The sequence below is a fragment of the Microsporum canis genome, genomic scaffold (assembly GCF_000151145.1).
Source record: "Microsporum canis CBS 113480 supercont1.1 genomic scaffold, whole genome shotgun sequence".
NCBI lineage: Eukaryota > Fungi > Ascomycota > Eurotiomycetes > Onygenales > Arthrodermataceae > Microsporum > Microsporum canis.
The window spans coordinates 2849657-2866587 of record NW_003299169.1 but is presented as its reverse complement, the minus strand read 5'-3'; the positions used below and the strand labels follow the sequence as shown (position 1 = coordinate 2866587).

The 16931-nt window shown below is 45.7% G+C and overlaps 6 protein-coding genes across 6 annotated transcripts; 2 read left to right on the top strand and 4 right to left on the bottom strand.

The window, feature by feature from the left end:
* Window positions 1-1048: 1048 nt before the first annotated feature.
* Window positions 1049-2426, bottom strand: MCYG_01044 (alpha-centractin; the record flags this gene model as incomplete). The annotated part of the gene is made up of 3 exons (XM_002850894.1): window positions 1049-1111; window positions 1193-1507; window positions 1608-2426. 3 exons carry the CDS (start codon window positions 2373-2375, stop codon window positions 1049-1051), a joined length of 1146 nt encoding a protein of 381 aa, XP_002850940.1.
* Window positions 2427-3040: 614 nt separating this feature from the next.
* On the bottom strand, window positions 3041-3808 carry MCYG_01043 (UDP-N-acetylglucosamine transferase subunit alg13; the record flags this gene model as incomplete). Its single annotated transcript, XM_002850893.1, has 3 exons — window positions 3041-3173; window positions 3240-3378; window positions 3463-3808. 3 exons carry the CDS (start codon window positions 3806-3808, stop codon window positions 3041-3043), a joined length of 618 nt encoding a protein of 205 aa, XP_002850939.1.
* Window positions 3809-4177: 369 nt separating this feature from the next.
* On the top strand, window positions 4178-5310 carry MCYG_01042 (mitochondrial 37S ribosome protein domain-containing protein; the record flags this gene model as incomplete). Its single annotated transcript, XM_002850892.1, has 2 exons — window positions 4178-4649; window positions 4718-5310. 2 exons carry the CDS (start codon window positions 4178-4180, stop codon window positions 5308-5310), a joined length of 1065 nt encoding a protein of 354 aa, XP_002850938.1.
* An 830-nt stretch (window positions 5311-6140) lies between these two features.
* Window positions 6141-7980, bottom strand: MCYG_01041 (C-x8-C-x5-C-x3-H type zinc finger protein; the record flags this gene model as incomplete). Its single annotated transcript, XM_002850891.1, has 3 exons — window positions 6141-7363; window positions 7423-7528; window positions 7594-7980. 3 exons carry the CDS (start codon window positions 7978-7980, stop codon window positions 6141-6143), a joined length of 1716 nt encoding a protein of 571 aa, XP_002850937.1.
* A 1532-nt stretch (window positions 7981-9512) lies between these two features.
* On the bottom strand, window positions 9513-14254 carry MCYG_01040 (SHREC complex subunit Mit1; the record flags this gene model as incomplete). Its single annotated transcript, XM_002850890.1, has 6 exons — window positions 9513-10144; window positions 10211-10352; window positions 10412-11685; window positions 11852-12157; window positions 12212-13907; window positions 13967-14254. 6 exons carry the CDS (start codon window positions 14252-14254, stop codon window positions 9513-9515), a joined length of 4338 nt encoding a protein of 1445 aa, XP_002850936.1.
* A 748-nt stretch (window positions 14255-15002) lies between these two features.
* Window positions 15003-16586, top strand: MCYG_01039 (RNA methyltransferase; the record flags this gene model as incomplete). The annotated part of the gene is made up of 2 exons (XM_002850889.1): window positions 15003-15613; window positions 15665-16586. 2 exons carry the CDS (start codon window positions 15003-15005, stop codon window positions 16584-16586), a joined length of 1533 nt encoding a protein of 510 aa, XP_002850935.1.
* Between the last annotated feature and the right edge of the window lie 345 nt (window positions 16587-16931).

Below are 16931 nucleotides of genomic sequence, written 5' to 3'. Positions count from 1 at the left end.
TCGATTCGCCATCGTTGTTATATCATAGCGCATTTCAGCCATTTCAGACTTTCCTTTCCACTGTACTAATGACCGATACGACACCCATGATCCACACCCTCGTCGCAAAAAACAAAAACAAAAAACAAGCAATTCTATATCCTACATATCGAACCTTTTGACTACCGCCACAACACGTAAGCGTCTGGCTTACCATATTTTGCAAGGACGCAAACCTTCCATTTACCCCCTTACACATTCATAACCTTCGCCAATTATGAGATATACTCTCTTAACCGGATGCACATACTCTTTGTTCCCACTACTCCGGCTTCTTTAACATGCACCTACCACCGATACATCTCCCCGGACGAACCAATTCGCAATTCATATCCCTGCGCACCTGACTCGTGTCACACGTCGCGCCTCTTGGGGGTCACAGCCATAACTCTCTTACTACCATGCCGATTCAATGAGCTATTTGGGAAATATTAAAAAAAAAGCATCCATTGTTACTTTTTAGAATACATATATTCGTTGCCCGACTTACCCGTTTGGGGTGGCCAATTAGACTTGATGTTCTTCCTCTTGATTCAAAGCTGATTCAACCCATAGTTGTATATGGAGTAGAAAGCTGTCAGAGCTAACCTAAGTCACTGTAGGGAATCCACATCTATCAGTCATTGTCTCTGCCGGGATATGTATATGTGTATATATGCGTCATTTCATTCCTATGCTCTCCCTGTCTTACCCTTACCTACGAGCGGAGCAACTCATAGGCTTACGCATAAATTCGCTTTATCGACATGACTGCTCGACAAACGATGGATAAAAGAAAGGGGGCAACTTTCTAGTCATCTATAGTTATGGATACAGTAGGTAAAAAGGTATAGAGGTATCTCTCGAAGAAAAAAGAAGAACAACAAACAACACACTGGAATGCAGTTAATATCCGGGACTAAACGAGCCGGGAGAGAGAATCGACGCAGGGATATCGTTAAATTGAAAAATAAACTGCTCCAAACATATTCCTAGTGGTTTCACGAAAACAAAAAAAAAGATCGACATGTCAAGTGAATTTTGTATGGATTATATCTGGGTTCTCATGCCAGTCATCAATGCTGACCCACATCTACCGGATGAGAGAATAACTGTTAGCAATGACGTGGTATCAATGATGAATGGCAGGCCAAACAACAAAAAGGCGACATACCTTTCTAAATGTGCTCAGGCCAGCCAGAATACTTCCGCCAATCCAGGTGCTGTACTTTCTCTCGGGAGGTGCAAAGATCTTAATTCTCATATCCTTGACTGCTAACCGCTGCACTTCGTGGAGGAGGCGATCTCCAAACCCTTTACATAACGTAGAACCGCCAGACAGAACTATGTTGGCAAATAGGGACTTTCGAAGGTCCATGTCTGTCCTGTTAATGGCATCTACGACAATTTGGTGCACACCAGGGTACTCAAGACCAATCAATTCGGGGTCGAAGAGAATTTCGGGAGCTCGGAATCGTTCAACACCAATCTAGTTAACCAGTCAGTCAGTCGGTCGGCCAGTCAGCAAGTGAGATGCCCTAAGATATAATAAGCTCGAAAGGCAGGACAGAAAGATGAGGATTAATTACCTTCAGTTTATGACCATCTGGCAGAACATATTCAGCCATCTTTGAATCCGCCTTCCCACCATTCGTTGACCACTCCTTTTCTTCTTTTCGGGGGTCCATAGCCACATATCCGGTCTTTTCTTTAATCATGCGCACCACCTCCTTCTCGGCACTCGTATGAAAGACGTATCCGCTCTTTCGCAAAAGCAACTGTAGATACTCGGTAACATCGCGGCCGGCAACGTCTATTCTTCGTATACTGCTCGGCATAGCAAATCCTTCATACACGGGAACAGCATGGGACACACCATCCCCCGAATCTAGCACAATACCCGTTGTTCTCCCCGAGGCGTATAGTGACAGTACAGCCTGAATTGACGTATATAACGCTGGAATGTTGAACTGCTCAAATAAGATTTGCGCTGCAGTATCTCGGTTTGTTCGAGGGTTTAAAGGTGGTTCTGTCAAAAGTACTGGGTGTTCTTCACTCAACGTCTTCAATTCCCCTTCGTACACCCACTGCCATATTTTTTCCATGTCATCCCAATCTGTGACGATTCCGTGTTCAAGAGGGTATCTGATCTTTAACAGCCCACGTAGCTCCTGTGCTCTCTGTCCAATAAACACGTCTCCTTCTAGGGCTCCGGCGAGTACTCGGGGGTGTTTTGGTCGGCCCACGAATGATGGGAAGTAGCATTTGGGGAGGTCTTCGCCCGCGAAGCCGGCGCGTATTGTACCGCTGCCATTGTCTAGAACTATCGGTGCATTGTGCAGAGCAGTGTCTGCCATGTTGGAAGAGAGATGAAGGGAGGGCGAGAGGTGGATTGAAGCTGTTTGCGGCTCTATTTATCGGATTTTTGTTGTTGATTTTGACTTCAAGTTCGTGTCAGTTTTTATGACTGGCCACCTTGGAGGAGTAAAATGGAATTTCTATCGTACTATTAAGCTTGGAATGCTGAAAAGACAATATCAAAATGCGAAGGGCTCTATTAAGTCGTTCTCGGCGTTGTCGATGGTCAAAATTTTGCTGGAGATGCAAGCTCACAGTGAACATTTCGTTTTTTTCTTTAACAAGGGGGAAGCTCGATTTAGGTGTTCTTGGCTTCGACGCCCGCCAGTTTAATGCGATCTTTCACAAGGATAATAATAACTATACGGTCTGGAACCAGTTGATGTATTGGCGAAGATACGATATCATAGAAGAATTCCACAGCTTACATGTAGTGAAAACTAGAACAATGTTTAAAGAGGGGAAAGGACGCTCCCGATGTTAGTAAGGAGAAAAAAATGTCGGAAAATCACAAAACATTTGAGAGCAGCATACGAGTTTGTAGTGCATTATCGGTTGGGTGAAATAGTTCCTGTGATTATATCAAGGAATCCCTAATTATGAGCCCTGGGAAAGCCGGGAAGAAGCTCCATCTATGACAGATCAAGCCTGTATTGTACGGCTGTTAATCGAGAAATCCAAGCTCATCCTCCATCACCCAAGCCAATCCCTTGGGGTCCGTATCTGCATGTTTAGGAGGCCATGAATGAAGCTTTGCACGGAGACTCTCTGCTTCATGGAGGGCACCAGCCAGGTTTCTATGAGGAACATTAGACACTTTAGAGGATATAATGTGAATTTTTTTTTTCGGCAGCAATACATACCCAAGTTCACCATGCACTACATAGTTAGCAGATGCCAGCTCCTTCGCCAACTCGGCTTGGTGGTTGTGCATTAACATAGGATTCGGCACCACCATGAGAGGCAGACCAAATCGCAGGGCCTCAAGGATCGTTCCAGACCCTGTAACGTTCAGTCAAAGAATCAGCTTCTATACATGTTTGGAATATCGGAGCTGCAAACACAGTTACATAGAGGAAGAGTTACCGGCATGGCTGATGACAAGACCTTCGGCCGTGTTTGAGCCTGGATCTGCTTTGGCAGCACACATCTCCTCCTTCAGGCCGTTGACATTAAAGTCAAATCCAGCCAGTGTCAGGCCATAATTCTGAAACAATTCATGTTCATTATCCTTGACAAATGAGTGGAATAGCTCATCTCCGTGCTGGCCGTACTGGATGACTAGGTTGGTGTAGTTGTTTGTCCGGAGGGCAGCCAAAAAGTCCTGATGTAAGATCTCTCGGATCATGGCATTAAAAGATGCGGTAGCACCCACAGTCACAAAACATATCTTCTTTGGACGGCTTGCTGGCTGCCCATCTCCGTATGCCATCCTGATATAGTAAGGCAGTATGTGTAGGTCCTATGTAGGGGCTCGTTAGTAAACCGGGTGGAAGAGGGAGGATGACATCTTTCATCCTAGCTAAGTGGCAGCCTAGGAATAGAGTCAGCCTGCTTCTCTTCTCATAAAGAATCATTTCCAGGCCATACAGACCGTGGTATCTCTCTCTTTTGTTCTTCAATGAATTTCTTCGACTTTTCCGGAGTTTGAACGTCATTCCGGAAAAAATATCTTCCGAGGTTCACGCAAAAATAGTTGAAACTTTGAGGATGCGAACAATTTTGAAGAGAGGAAGAAGAAGAAAACGGCTGGCATTAACCACCTTGTTTCTCGCGTGTACATGCTCAATTGCTCCCGGAAATGGCTCCAGTTACAAGGCCTTTTAGCCGATTAGCCTTGTCATGCTCCAGGCAAGCTACGTCGAGGTGCACCTCGTCCTTATACACACAGCAGTCATGCTGGACATTTAGACGACAGCCATTCTCCGCTGCTTCTACGCGGTTATCTACGAGCAGTGAAGAAACTGAGATTTCTGATTTAAACTACGACTTTACAAACCTGCCCGAACTCGAAAAGCAACTCCAGAAAGAAGTCGACAGCACTGTTCGTAATCTCCGCAAGAATGTGAATTACAATTTCCGTGAACTACCGAAGCAGAGGACGGGCTACTGGGGCGCTGATGATGAGGATGACCTCATGATGCAAGTGGAGGACGGCGACGATGAGTTTCACCAGGATGACATGACGTCTATGGCACATGCTGAACTCGAAGAACACCGAGAGCTCAGAGAATATGCGCGTATTGTAGCATGGGATATGCCATCATTGAGCGGTATGCTATTGCTTCCCTACACTTAATAGCATGGAATTCCATGAAAAAATGAGACTAACGAGCCTCAGCTCTTGCGAAACCTTTCACACTCCCGCCACAAACCCACGTTCTCCGTTTCCGACAAACAACCTATCTGGGTGAAACTCATCCCGCGGAAACAAAAATAGTAGTTGAACTATGCTCCAAAGATCTCACGCCAACGTACCTCACAGAAGAGCAACGGATCACACTTCTAAAGCTAGTTGGACCGCGTTACAACCCTGACACTGACATCATTCACATGTCCTGCGAAAAATTCCCTACTCGTGCTCAAAACAAGCGGTATCTCGGCGATCTAGTCAACACGCTCATCAAGGAGGCCAAGGAGGGTGATTCTTTCGCGGACATCCCGTTAGTATTTCCTCATCACAAGCCGAAGAAGAGATATGTGTTCCCAGAGTCATGGAACGTGACGGAGGAAAGCAAGAAGCAAATAGAAGCAGCAAGACATCAAATCGACGATATAGTGGCTAAAAAGGGGATCGTGGACGGGAACGAAGTGATTGCGCAGGCCGCGAAGACGCTTCCTGCCCTGGGCGCAATGAATCAATTATTACCATCAGCGCAAACAGTGCCAGTAAAGAAAGGGCAGAAATCTCGTGGGCCCAAGGCGAGAAATTGAAGCATTACTTTTATTATAATGAGCTATAGCGATGGGCAAGCTGTTTCCGACCTCAAGGGCTTAGGCCTGGATTTGGTATATACACCTCCCCTGTGTATTGTATTATATATTCACATGTATTACATCAAATTCTTTTCTTGTTTTATAGACAGATGTTCGTATAAATCTCTAGGCCAGGTGGGAATTTATCTTTTTGCTATTAATACAGGATGGGGTTGCCCCCTACACTCTTGGAATAAAACAAGACATAGGAAAAGAAAGGTTGGGGGAAAACAACAAATAGCAAGCAGGGGAAATTCTAATATCATCTGACAAGGAGAGTATAGAGGAACTAGCCAATCCATGACCCTTATATCTTTGGTTTGAAGTGTCAGAGAAGGATGGCAAGAAAAAGAAGACAAGCAAACAACTCCCATTTCCACAGCAAACTAATTCAAACAACAACAGGACTCCATCTTTCAGGGGTATACTCTTGTTTTTGCTTATCCAGCATTGTATCCTATTGCAGCCTGACGTCAGTCTGTACTCCTAGACCATTAGATAGGTTATACCAGAGCAATGGCGCTGTTGAAGAGGGTAGTCATATATAATCCAATGTATGAACATCGTCCAATACACGAATTATACAATCAGAAAGGTAATTTAGGCCAATTTTGTATCAAATATTCAAATAAAAAGGAGAAAAAAAGGGGGGAAAGGGGCAGAATCAATGGGCGCAGGGTATGGGGAATTGAACAAAAGGAAAATATTGAGGGCCAAAGGAGTTGAACCCGTCCATCAATGCCATATGTTTGGTGTCACTGAGTATATGAACAATCTATAGCATGGTATTAAATGTGCTTGGCGCTCAAGGTAACTGGGCTGTTTAAACCAAGGTCGAACAAGTCATAGTTGGTTCCTCCGTTGGTGTTGGCTGATTCTGTGGAGTTGGGGGAACCGCGGCTCGCATATTTGTGATTCCCGTTTCCACGGAAGTCCAGATTGTCAGCGTAGCGACCAGTGGTAGCTCCGGAACGGGGGGAGCAAGGAGAAGAAGCATAGCTGCCAGACTGAGGATGCGGGGAGAAGCAGGGTGAAATCGCTCCCGTTACTCCATTCTTTAGGTCTGGGTTAGGGACAGCTGTGTTGATCGGGGTTACGGTCGTTACTCGCAAGTTCTTTTCCTCGTCAGCCTCTTGACCATCGATAGATTGCCTGCGTTGATATAGCCGACGAGATCGCTGGGCCTTTTTCTTAAGCTGAGATCCTAGGCCGTTTGGCTGATTGGTGGAAGTGGCTCCTACAACGGGCGGGAAGGGGGTCAGGGGCATCAGGTTCCAGCTATCTCCTTCATTTTCACCCATTGTCCAAAGAGAGTTTGATCCTGGAATTGGCATAGAGCTGGGGCCGTAGCTATGGGAATGCATTGCGTTATTGTGGGATACCGTATCTAGTCCCTTGAGGTCGTTGAAGCCGTTGGTTCGAACAGCCGATAGTCCTGTTCCGTTTGGATAAGAATGGTCCATCAAGTCAACCTTACCATGGAGGTGGTGACCAGCAAAGTTTCCAAGTCCACCCTTGACTCGGCCCTGTACCATGTGCTCTGGTGTAGGAGTTTTGCGGAATTCATCAATAGAAATAAGGTCACATCTGTTGGTGAACTTGGAAGCTTCAAGCGGCTGGTTTACAGCCATATTCACACTTAAACCACCTGGAGTTGGTAAACCTAGAGGGGTAAGGTGGGCGGTGACTGGGATACCGTTATAGATTGCTGGGTGACCATGGGGCAGACCAGGCATCGCAGGCGGCTGAGGAGGCGTAGGGTTAGCCTTATACCTCTCCTCTGCGGGCTCCGTAGTCATGGTTCGATTTCCATGAGCTGCAGGGGTGGGCACCGGATGATGATGGTTTTCAGCCCGCCAGTTGCGCCCGTTCCCTTCCTGGCGAGTCCGCCCACCGGCACCACCAAGACCCTTAACCCCATGTTTGTCACGGTACCAGCGAGGAATATCTCTGAGCCCAAGCTTATCAAGAGTCGGTTTATCCGTGGGCATTTCGTGCTTGAAAATACAGCCTGTAGTGATATGTCAGAATTTTGAGGATTGAAAAAAAAATTCCAGAAAAGGGCAATACCCTGCTGTTGATAGTCACATTCTCCATGGCGAAGCCAGAAAGAACAGTATTCCTTTTTGGAAGCATTACCATTTTGACCACCTTTTCCATGGCGATGTCCAGGGTTCTAGGAGAGTTCACCCCTATTAGCTGACTGAGCGTAGCTATAAAAAAGAAAAGAATTCAACTTACGTGCTTTATCAGCTGAGTCCCGCCTGTAGCCATATGAGCCCATTCTGGGTTCTGAGCCATTGATGGGTCAGCAATGGAGCTCTGTGGAGCAATGGAGAGCTGAGCAAAACCATCGAGTCCACGTCCTGGCATCAACAAACGGCTTGGGTTGTTCGACTTGTCCCCAATAGCCTTGGAGGCATGTTGAATAGCATTGTCGAGAAGGTAGAACTGCCCACGAGACTTGACGGTTCCGAGGCTGGTCATACCTTGGGTGTCGCTGTGGTTCAGTGTGCGAGGAACCCCACGGATAGAGATGTAATGAGGAAGCTCATCGACAGCAACAAGAGCTGTAAGGGTGCCATCCTCGCGAGAGAGGAAATGCAGAGGGCGAAGAGGCATCGCCATATTGAGCTGAATAAGACACTAGATGCCTGCACTGGATGATATATCAAAGTCTTTAGAAAGGCAGAAACTAGATATCGATGAAAGCACAAGTCGTGATATGTTGTCAACTCTAGAGAGTAAGATAAAGGAATAGCTTCAGATGGTAGAAAAGAAGGGCAAAAAGAGTTGAAGATAGATATTAGAGAGAGAGTATGTGATTGTGTTTGTGTGAAGAGAAGAGGACAAGAAGTGAAGCGAGGAGGCTGGGAAGAAGAAGTGAAGTTATAGAAGAGAAGATTGTTTGATATTTCCAAATCCGGTAAAGCGGCTCTTCTAATTGTGTTGCTCCCAGAGAGAGAGAAAAGTAAGTGAAGAACTTTGCATCAGAATGCCATTCACACTAGATGACCTCAGTGGAGCAAGGGTGCTATATAGATAGCAAGAGGTGAATAAAGGCCTCTAAAGGAAGACCCCACACAGTGAAAGAGGTAAAAGAGGTAAGACTGTGTGTCTGTTTGTGTATGTGTGTGTGATAGGTAGAAAGAGATACGGGTAGAGGATAGACAGTTATCAGGTTGAAAAAGAGGAAGGGTTTGTGTGTAAGGAAGAAGAGCTGGATCTAATCTAGAAATAAGCGATCGGTGTTTGCCAGGAGATCTTTGTTACTTATCCTCAGACAGTCTGACCAGTTTGTTATTGAGCTTATAGGCCAAAGTGCATCCGTGCTGGCGGCCCAACTATGGTTTTAACGGGACTTTGCATCCGCTATGCATGTGGCGGAGGAGCTTGGTATCAATCAACTAGCCCATCACAGAAGAGTACCTGGGTTTGATATAGAGGCCAGAGGTTCTATAAGATACAAAATAAAGCCCACTGGATAGTGGTTAAGAATCAAGTGGTATAATCTTCAAGAGTAAGGCTGGTGTTTAAGGTCTTGTTGATACTATCACTCCATCAACAAACTTGTATAAAAGAACACGGAAGATACCATCTTAGAAAAAGATAGACCGATATCCTCTATATATGATGTAAACAGTAGCCATAATGGTCTAATTAGATGCTTAGCAACCTTACATCTAATCGTTTTTATACAACACTTGGTGTATGAAGCTATCTAAGCTGGGGGGGCCAGACATCAAATTTTGCCCATCGAGAGCGATGTATTATTCCAGAGATAGAGGGATCCGGGAATAACTGACACTCTAGTCTATAGATAATAAAACATATATCTATATACCCTTCGTCGAATATATCTGTCGGCCGCCTGTTTCATTCTTCTCTTTGGACGTTTGAGACTTCTCCCCAGGCCCAAGCCTAGTCACGTGATATATTTAATCCATTATAGCGACCAGGACTTCCCCTGAAAAAAAGGAGAGAAAGAAGACGTAGAAGTTGACTGGTTAAAGTATCTAATTATACAAAGGGTTTGTCTATATGGCTGGAAGGACCACAAATCTTTATAATTTACATCAGCACTGTTATTCAGCTGTATTTCGGAAGTGTTCAAGAGGTAGGGGTAGAAAGCAAATGAAGAATGCTCTGCTCTCTTGGGGTTAACGCCGGTAGTCGGGATGGGTAGTCTCTGGTTTATTAGAGTCTACATTTTGGGCATAGGGAGAATGATACCCATTGCTCATAGTAGACGAATGGCATGGTGGGGGTGGACGATAGGTATGTGACATTCTTGGTAGGGGGGGGCCGGCATAGGGGCCGGCGTCGGCGAAGGTGTTAGGATTCTGGGGACGAGGAAATGGCTGAGCATTATAAGAATATTGCGGAAGGTTTGAATGGCGCTGGAGAATAGTATTCCTAGCCAGCATATGTGGTTCGAGCTCTTGCGGTGCAGATTCCTGGGTTTTGCGTCTTGCTGCTACAAGATGTCCACGAATTCCTCGTAGATACTTTGTAGCCGCTTCAACAAGGGGCTTTGGTTCTGTACTCTGTCGGAGCGAACCAAGCATAGATGCAACCTGTAGCTCAGATTGCAGATGTGGACATGTTCGTAGGTGGCCGAGGTGTGCAATCCCGCAGAGACCGCAGTGCTCAACACCGGCAAGTCTCAATTGACAGTAGCCAACCGGGTGAATGTGATCGCACGCAATACAAGGGTGCTGTTCCTCTGTATTAGTTTGAGCACCCTCGTTTGCAGTAGGATATGCAATGCTGGCGCGTTTAAAGGGCCGAGCTGACAGACCATGTAAGTAGATGTATTAAAGAGGGAATTAAGTATACTATGTAGGATCAAACCTACCTGCGGGTTTCTGGAATATCTCTGATTTCCCCGTCGCTCCACTGCCATCACTATCAGATCCAGAATTTGCGTTAGAAACAAACTCAACATCGCTGTCATTTTCCCCAACATTATTCCTGTCGTGGCCCCTATAGTTGATAGCCTAAAATGCATGATTAGCCCATGTAGAGATAATTAACTCTTACAGTTTTGGGGAAATACCTGGCGTTTACGTTTGCCCCTACCGAATGCTTGTGCTTTGGCCCTCGCTTCTTGCTCTGCTTCTTTTTCTCGTTCTTTAAGGATCTTCTCCCATAAAGTATTACTTGGCGGTGGAGATTCAGCGTCACCAAGCGCGTTCTCCATTGTTTCATTAACCCAGACTCTGGCAAAACTAAACTGTGACTCTGCGGAAGTGTCATCCCCGGTCTTGGTATTTTCGACTTCACTTTGCTCAATAAGCTTGTCAACAGATTGCGAATCATAAGTGATGTCCTCAGTGTTGTCATCTTCGAACAAGGCTTCAGCTCCATGGCGGAGGATGGCCTCCGTATCAACCTCGTCGTCATCATCTGCATCCATACGCTCGATAAGGACATGGTCCAGTGCCATCTTCTTTTTCCCGATTTGCATGATTTTCTCTTCAGCAGACCCACGGGTCATAAGCTGGAAAACCATAACTTTCTTTTTCTGTCCAATGCGATGAGCTCTCGACAATGCCTGTATATCTTGATGTGGATTGAAATCAGGATCCAAAATGACAACGGTGTCTGCTGTTGCAAGGTTGATCCCAACACCACCAGCCCGGGTGGAAAGTAGAAATGCAAAGTATTCAGAGTCCGGAGCATTGAACGCATCTATATTCTTTTGTTTCTGTAATGAGTTCATCCTGCCATCAAGACGAAGATGCTCAAGGCTAAGGCCGTCCAAAAAATCCTCCACGATATCCAAAAAATCTAAAAACTGGCTGAATATCAGAACACGGTGCCCTCGCTCCTGCAGCTTGGGAAGTAAGAGTTCTAAAAGTTGTAACTTAGACGACGCCTCGACCATATTTCGATGTAGCAAAGTGGAATTGACGCCCCTATCTTCGATAGCCTTCGAATAAATGAAGGGGTGGCACAAACATTTCCGAAGCTGCATCAAGATATTGTTTAAGTTGTGACGTTCACTCTGCTTGAGAGTTGAACCCGGGCCAGAACTTTTAAACACAGACTTAATTAGCTGTGGATTTTTGGAAAGGATCGACTTGTATAGTTTCTTCTGCACGATCGTCATTGAGACGGGCAATATTATTTGCGCAACCGGTGGGAGGAATGAGAGCACCTGGGCTTTGGTTCGTCGTAGAAAATATGGCCTGATCATATCATGCAGTTTGTTGACATTCTCGTTTGTCATTTCCTTGAATTCCTCCTCTAGAGCAGCTGCTTTATTGGAGCGGTCACAGAAATGTAAGATATTGAACAATTCACGGATATTGTTCTGCAAGGGTGTCCCTGTTAGAAGCAACGAAAATGGTACGTTCAGCTTCAAGAGCGTATCATAAAGTTGGTTCTTATCATTCTTCAGTCGATGCCCTTCATCAACGATAAGTCCTGCCCAGGGAATGGTCGAGAACAACCTTTTAGTCTTGTCCTCAATCATACTCTCATAAGAGGTCACAACGATATGACATTGAAGGTCCTTGGGAACCACGGGGAAACATTTCATAATCTTGAGCAATTTTCCGAGCGGCTGCTGATCCATAACATGTAACAACTCGGAGACTCGGAGTCCATCTTTTTATTTCCTGTCTCCAATTTGCACAGGTCGAGTTTGGAACAACTACTAGGAAAGGCCAACAGTTGTGATCTTGGATTAGCGTGGCGAAGAAGGAAATGACCTGAATAGTCTTGCCCAGGCCCATCTCATCTGCAAGCACGGAGTTTTGTTGTTTATACCACATGAAATAGACCCAATTAAGGCCATCTAATTGGTAGTCCATCAACTCGCCTCCCACAAGTATTTCTGGTTGCTTCTTACGTACCCAGTGCTTTGCAAAATCCTTGGAACGAACATGCTCGAGGTGCCTTTTCAAGACACCGCGCTTAGGAATTTGAATATGATTCCCTACAACCCAATCTTCGTATGCTGCCTGGAAGCTTTGCCATTTTTCAGAATCCTTTCGGTCTGGCGGTTTCTCCCAGACTGCAGATTCGTAAGGAAGACCTCTGTACTTCACATAAGCGCTCTCAACTTCGTCAACTCGAGCCAGATCTATCTCGAGGGTTCGCTCAGAGACGACATTTGAATATCTAACATCAAAGACGATATCCACATGGAGATAATCCTCGGGAATTGCATCTCCAGACGTCATTTGGGGTTTTTGTCCATTTTCCGATTTGTTGAATGCCTTACGTGTAGATGTAGCCGCGATTTCCCAAACCCAGGGCCCTGGCATCCACGAAGTTTGAAAGTAAGAAAGTTTCCGCCATTTTATTAAATACTCTTTTGCTTCTTCTTGGACCTCATTAGAGGTTCGTCCTGGAATATAGCTGTCTATATTTACCGGCCGCCAAGCAACCAAAGTTTCAATCTCCCCGGGAAGGTTGGCACATTCATTGCAAGTCCAGCGGCGAGAATACTCCTTGAATCGCTTATCAGACAACTCAGCTTCTTCCAGGCTATCATCGATAGTATAGGTAGTTCCAGATTTCCTAGGCAAGTGGTGCATGTGCCAGCTGCGTTTGCATGAATCACAACGAAACATGACGTTCTCTGGCAAGCTTAGTTGGGATTGATCTATATCGAGACAGGGATCCTCTCCGCCGTTCTCTTCCCGCCGCATATGTTCCTGTTTTGTCGTCAAATGCGGCCTTAATGGTTTAGCCATTCTGCCTGGAGATTTGCAGTTGGTGCAGTTACCATTGTGAGGAGCCAAAGGATCTTTGTCGCGAACTAGCCCAAGACAGTGACGGCACTGTAGAACAAAATAATTAGAAGTTATTTTGCTGACTAGATGAACCCGTTGGCCTCGGGATCCGAGGCACACTTGGTGATATGCGTCCGTGCAACCTTGACAGTAGACTAGAACCCCTTTTTCGGAGCTGTCCCCCGGGGTATAACAAACCCTGCATGCGGATTGGTGACGAAGTCTAAAGGGGTCATCTTTTGGCAACTTGACGAACTTTTCTTGTGCAGCTGAGTATTTAGTCTCCTTATGTACCACTTCGACTTCGGAAATGTCATCTTCTAGCCTTTCGGCCATGCTACCGACATGTTTCCGCTGCCGCTGTGATGTTCGTACTCCGCTCCGGTATTCCCGTTGCGGGAGGCTTGAAATCTTTCGTCTCTTTGCACGCGACCTTCTTTGGGTGTTATCACTAGAATCATCACTGTTGATTTCAATAAGGTTATCACTCGATCGACTACGACGGGTATTCAGCCTGCTCGACCTTCTCTTTGTACCGAAATATTCAGATTCAACGCTGTCGAGGCGCATTAAATAGTTGACCTTCGCCAGAGTTCTTTGACGGAGGCTTCTAGGCCGTAGAGGCTCGTTATTAGAACCAATGGCTTCGGACCTCCTTGAGCGTCGTCTGGTCGGGTGGGTTGAAATAAGCTCATCCTCCGAGCTGCTAGTAGACGGGGACTCTGATGTAGAATAGGCATCTTGAGATATGAATGATGACAGCGCCTCGGGACCACCTTTAAGAGATCGAATTTTACTAGATGACAGCTACAGGCCTGTTAGTATATATATAATCCGTGAATAAGTGAGAAGCTGCATCACATTACCACTTCAATATCACCGCTTTTGAGCGCGACTTCGTAAGAATCCGAAGAAAGGTCTTCCACCTTAGACCTTATATACTTCACTATCGAATGGCCAGGTAGATATGGATAGTCATCTTCGTTCAGGTCTTTCTTGGGAATCTCAACGTATGGGACCAAGTGCGTGGTTTGCGGTTTTGTAAGAGGCGCGGTTGGGTTTATGGCCGTGAACTGACTTAGGATGAAATTCGCCGTCTCCTCATCAGAATCTGATCCTGAAAAGGAGATAGCGAGATCCTGGAATGGCCGCATGTTTTGTTGTTGGGTCTCTATTGAAAGTAGATTAATTAGTTAACCCTCTTAAAACGCGACTGATAGATGAGAACGCGTCAAGTAGCTAGCATCAGGGATAAGACCTAGGAAACAGAGGTGACATTACTCCGTACAGGCTGTTCTCATCTCATTTCGACAGAGACGCTTTCATCAATGACAGACTATCATACCGAGCGTAGAAGGCGCTCAGAAGGTTGATAGGTTTATGTATTCGCCTGTCACTGTTAGAAGGTAGAGGTACTGTCGTATTTTGAATACAATAAATACCACTATATTCAAAGCTAACAGCTTGTCAATTTCGTATGGCATTGTATCTACTGGATGCTATAACTTACCTAGTTCACAGGCTTTTTGCGTGTTAGAAATAGATAATATAACTTAGCAGCGTTTCAAAGTCGGTAGCAAGGAGAAATCCCTGCTAGACGTCTGTCAGGACGATATGTCACTTTTTCATAGTTGTCTATACCCTTATTGCATAAAGAATGAGGTCGTCGTGCATGTATGAAAAGAGTCTGAAGTCTTTCAAGCACAAACAAAACTTCAGCAAGAGACAAAGAGATGACTAATCGTCGCCGCAGCTTAGTCAGTTTAACATTACATAATCTGATAAGATCTCTAAAAATGCTTATTTTGATTCCTTTTGATAACTTTCGAAGCTAAAGATTCTTCATCAAGGGGAAGAAGATAGACGGTTGGAGCTTCACAGTTGTCTGGATTCTGGGGCGACATGGTGCTATCACATAGGCTTGCGGTTTCTGGTACCAGTCATTTGCCTCTAAAAGGACTGCTGGGCGTCCAAGGTGTTAGTTCAATTCGATATCTGTCGGTGAACTCTGCTATCACAACGGGGATCAGAAAGGGTCGTGAATTCAGGGAGCCTAAGAGGAGAAGAGCGCCATGGGACCGTCGTGGAAAAGTGTCACCCAAGTTTCAAAGAACGGAAAAAGAGAGTCACGGCAACGACGTCCCCGCTGAAAGCAGAAGGCCTCCTGTTTGGAATCGAGATGGTGCACATGATACTTACGGAACAAACAGCACGGTACCTGGTCGTACAGACCAACTCTCCAGAGACAGGCCAAATGGCAAAGGATTCGACTGGGCTCCTAGGAGGAAACCACCCACATATATAGATAATGTGGGTCTGAGGAAGCTCGAAGCTCGCGGTGTGTTGAGTGAAAGACAGCAAATGGGAGGATATGCAAAAACTGAGGACGAGGTGAAAGATGTACACCACCCTTTGTCGAGTAAAATCTACCTCGTGCCGCCTCCACAGATACCGTACGCTTCGCCTGTCTCGGAATTCATCTACGGAACATCTGCAGTTAACGCTGCAGTAAGGTGCGGCCGCCGGAAGTTACACACATTATATCTCTTTGAAGAATCATCCAGATATCGCTCGGGGGAACCAAAGTGGGAACAGCCTGAGGTACGGTCCATTGCCAAATACGCAAGCCTAGCGGGAGCGCAGGTTAAACACGTAACTGGGCCGTGGAAGAATACCTTGGATAAAATGACCGGCAAGCGGCCTCATAATGGCATGGTTCTAGAAGCATCACCGCTTCCAAAACCTCCGGTCTTGAATTTCCAGACGGTAGTTTCCATGTCCAACTCGCATTTCCTAGCACAATTAGCGCCTCAGCCTGATGAACAAGCAGCCGTCAACGGTACAGATGGCTATATTCCATTCGAAGCTCGGCGTAAAGGTGCCAAAGCATCCCGATATCCCTTCACGCTACTTCTTGATGGAATCCTCGACCCGGGAAATCTTGGTGCCATTTTTCGAAGTGCCCACTGGTTTGGCGCAGATGCAATTGCTTTTTCTCCCCTGAATTCAGCACCTATATCACCAGTTGTCATGAAAGCTGCCGCAGGCGCAACTGAAACTGTTCCTACACTTGCAATTCGTGACGTGACCACTTTTATAACCGCCTCTCAAGCGAATGGCTGGAAATTCTTCGCTGCAGATGCTCCTGAGGCAACACTCACTAATGATTACACCCGGAAAATCCCCGTCGTTAAATCCTTGAGTTCACTATCCACTGAGCTAACGAAAGCTCCCTGTGTTCTAATGTTAGGGGGCGAAGGGTCGGGCCTGCAGCAAAAGATAAAGAACAGGGCTGATGCATTTGTCACAATCCCTGGGGCCTACTCAGATAACATCTGCGATGATATTGCTGGAGTTTCTAGCTTGAACGTGAGCGTAGCCTCTGCTCTATTATGCGAAGCTTTTCTCTCACGCCCTCCTTCAGGGGCCACTGAAGCACAAGTTTCATCAGACGCTGCTGCTGGAGATATGAATCGTATCTTCTAATTGCCCCTTACATTTTACTACGAATATATACCATTGGTACATCTTTTATATACATGTATTATTACCTGTTTGTCAGTGTTAGGCGTTAAGGGCCTCGTTGCATTTGTACCGTATAAAACATGAGAGTGTTTGGAGTCTCGATATGGTTGGCGTTAATCTTAGAATAATACCCATGACTTCATCGAATATCGTTGTGTAGAAGCATTAAGTACCATAAAACGAGTAAAAGCGCATAATGGAAATTTATAATAAATTAATATACGTTGAAAGGCTGAAGTATATTTATGAAGAGGAACCGTGAGGTTGTAAAGTAGACCACTGTTGTTGTGTGAAGTCAACCTATGG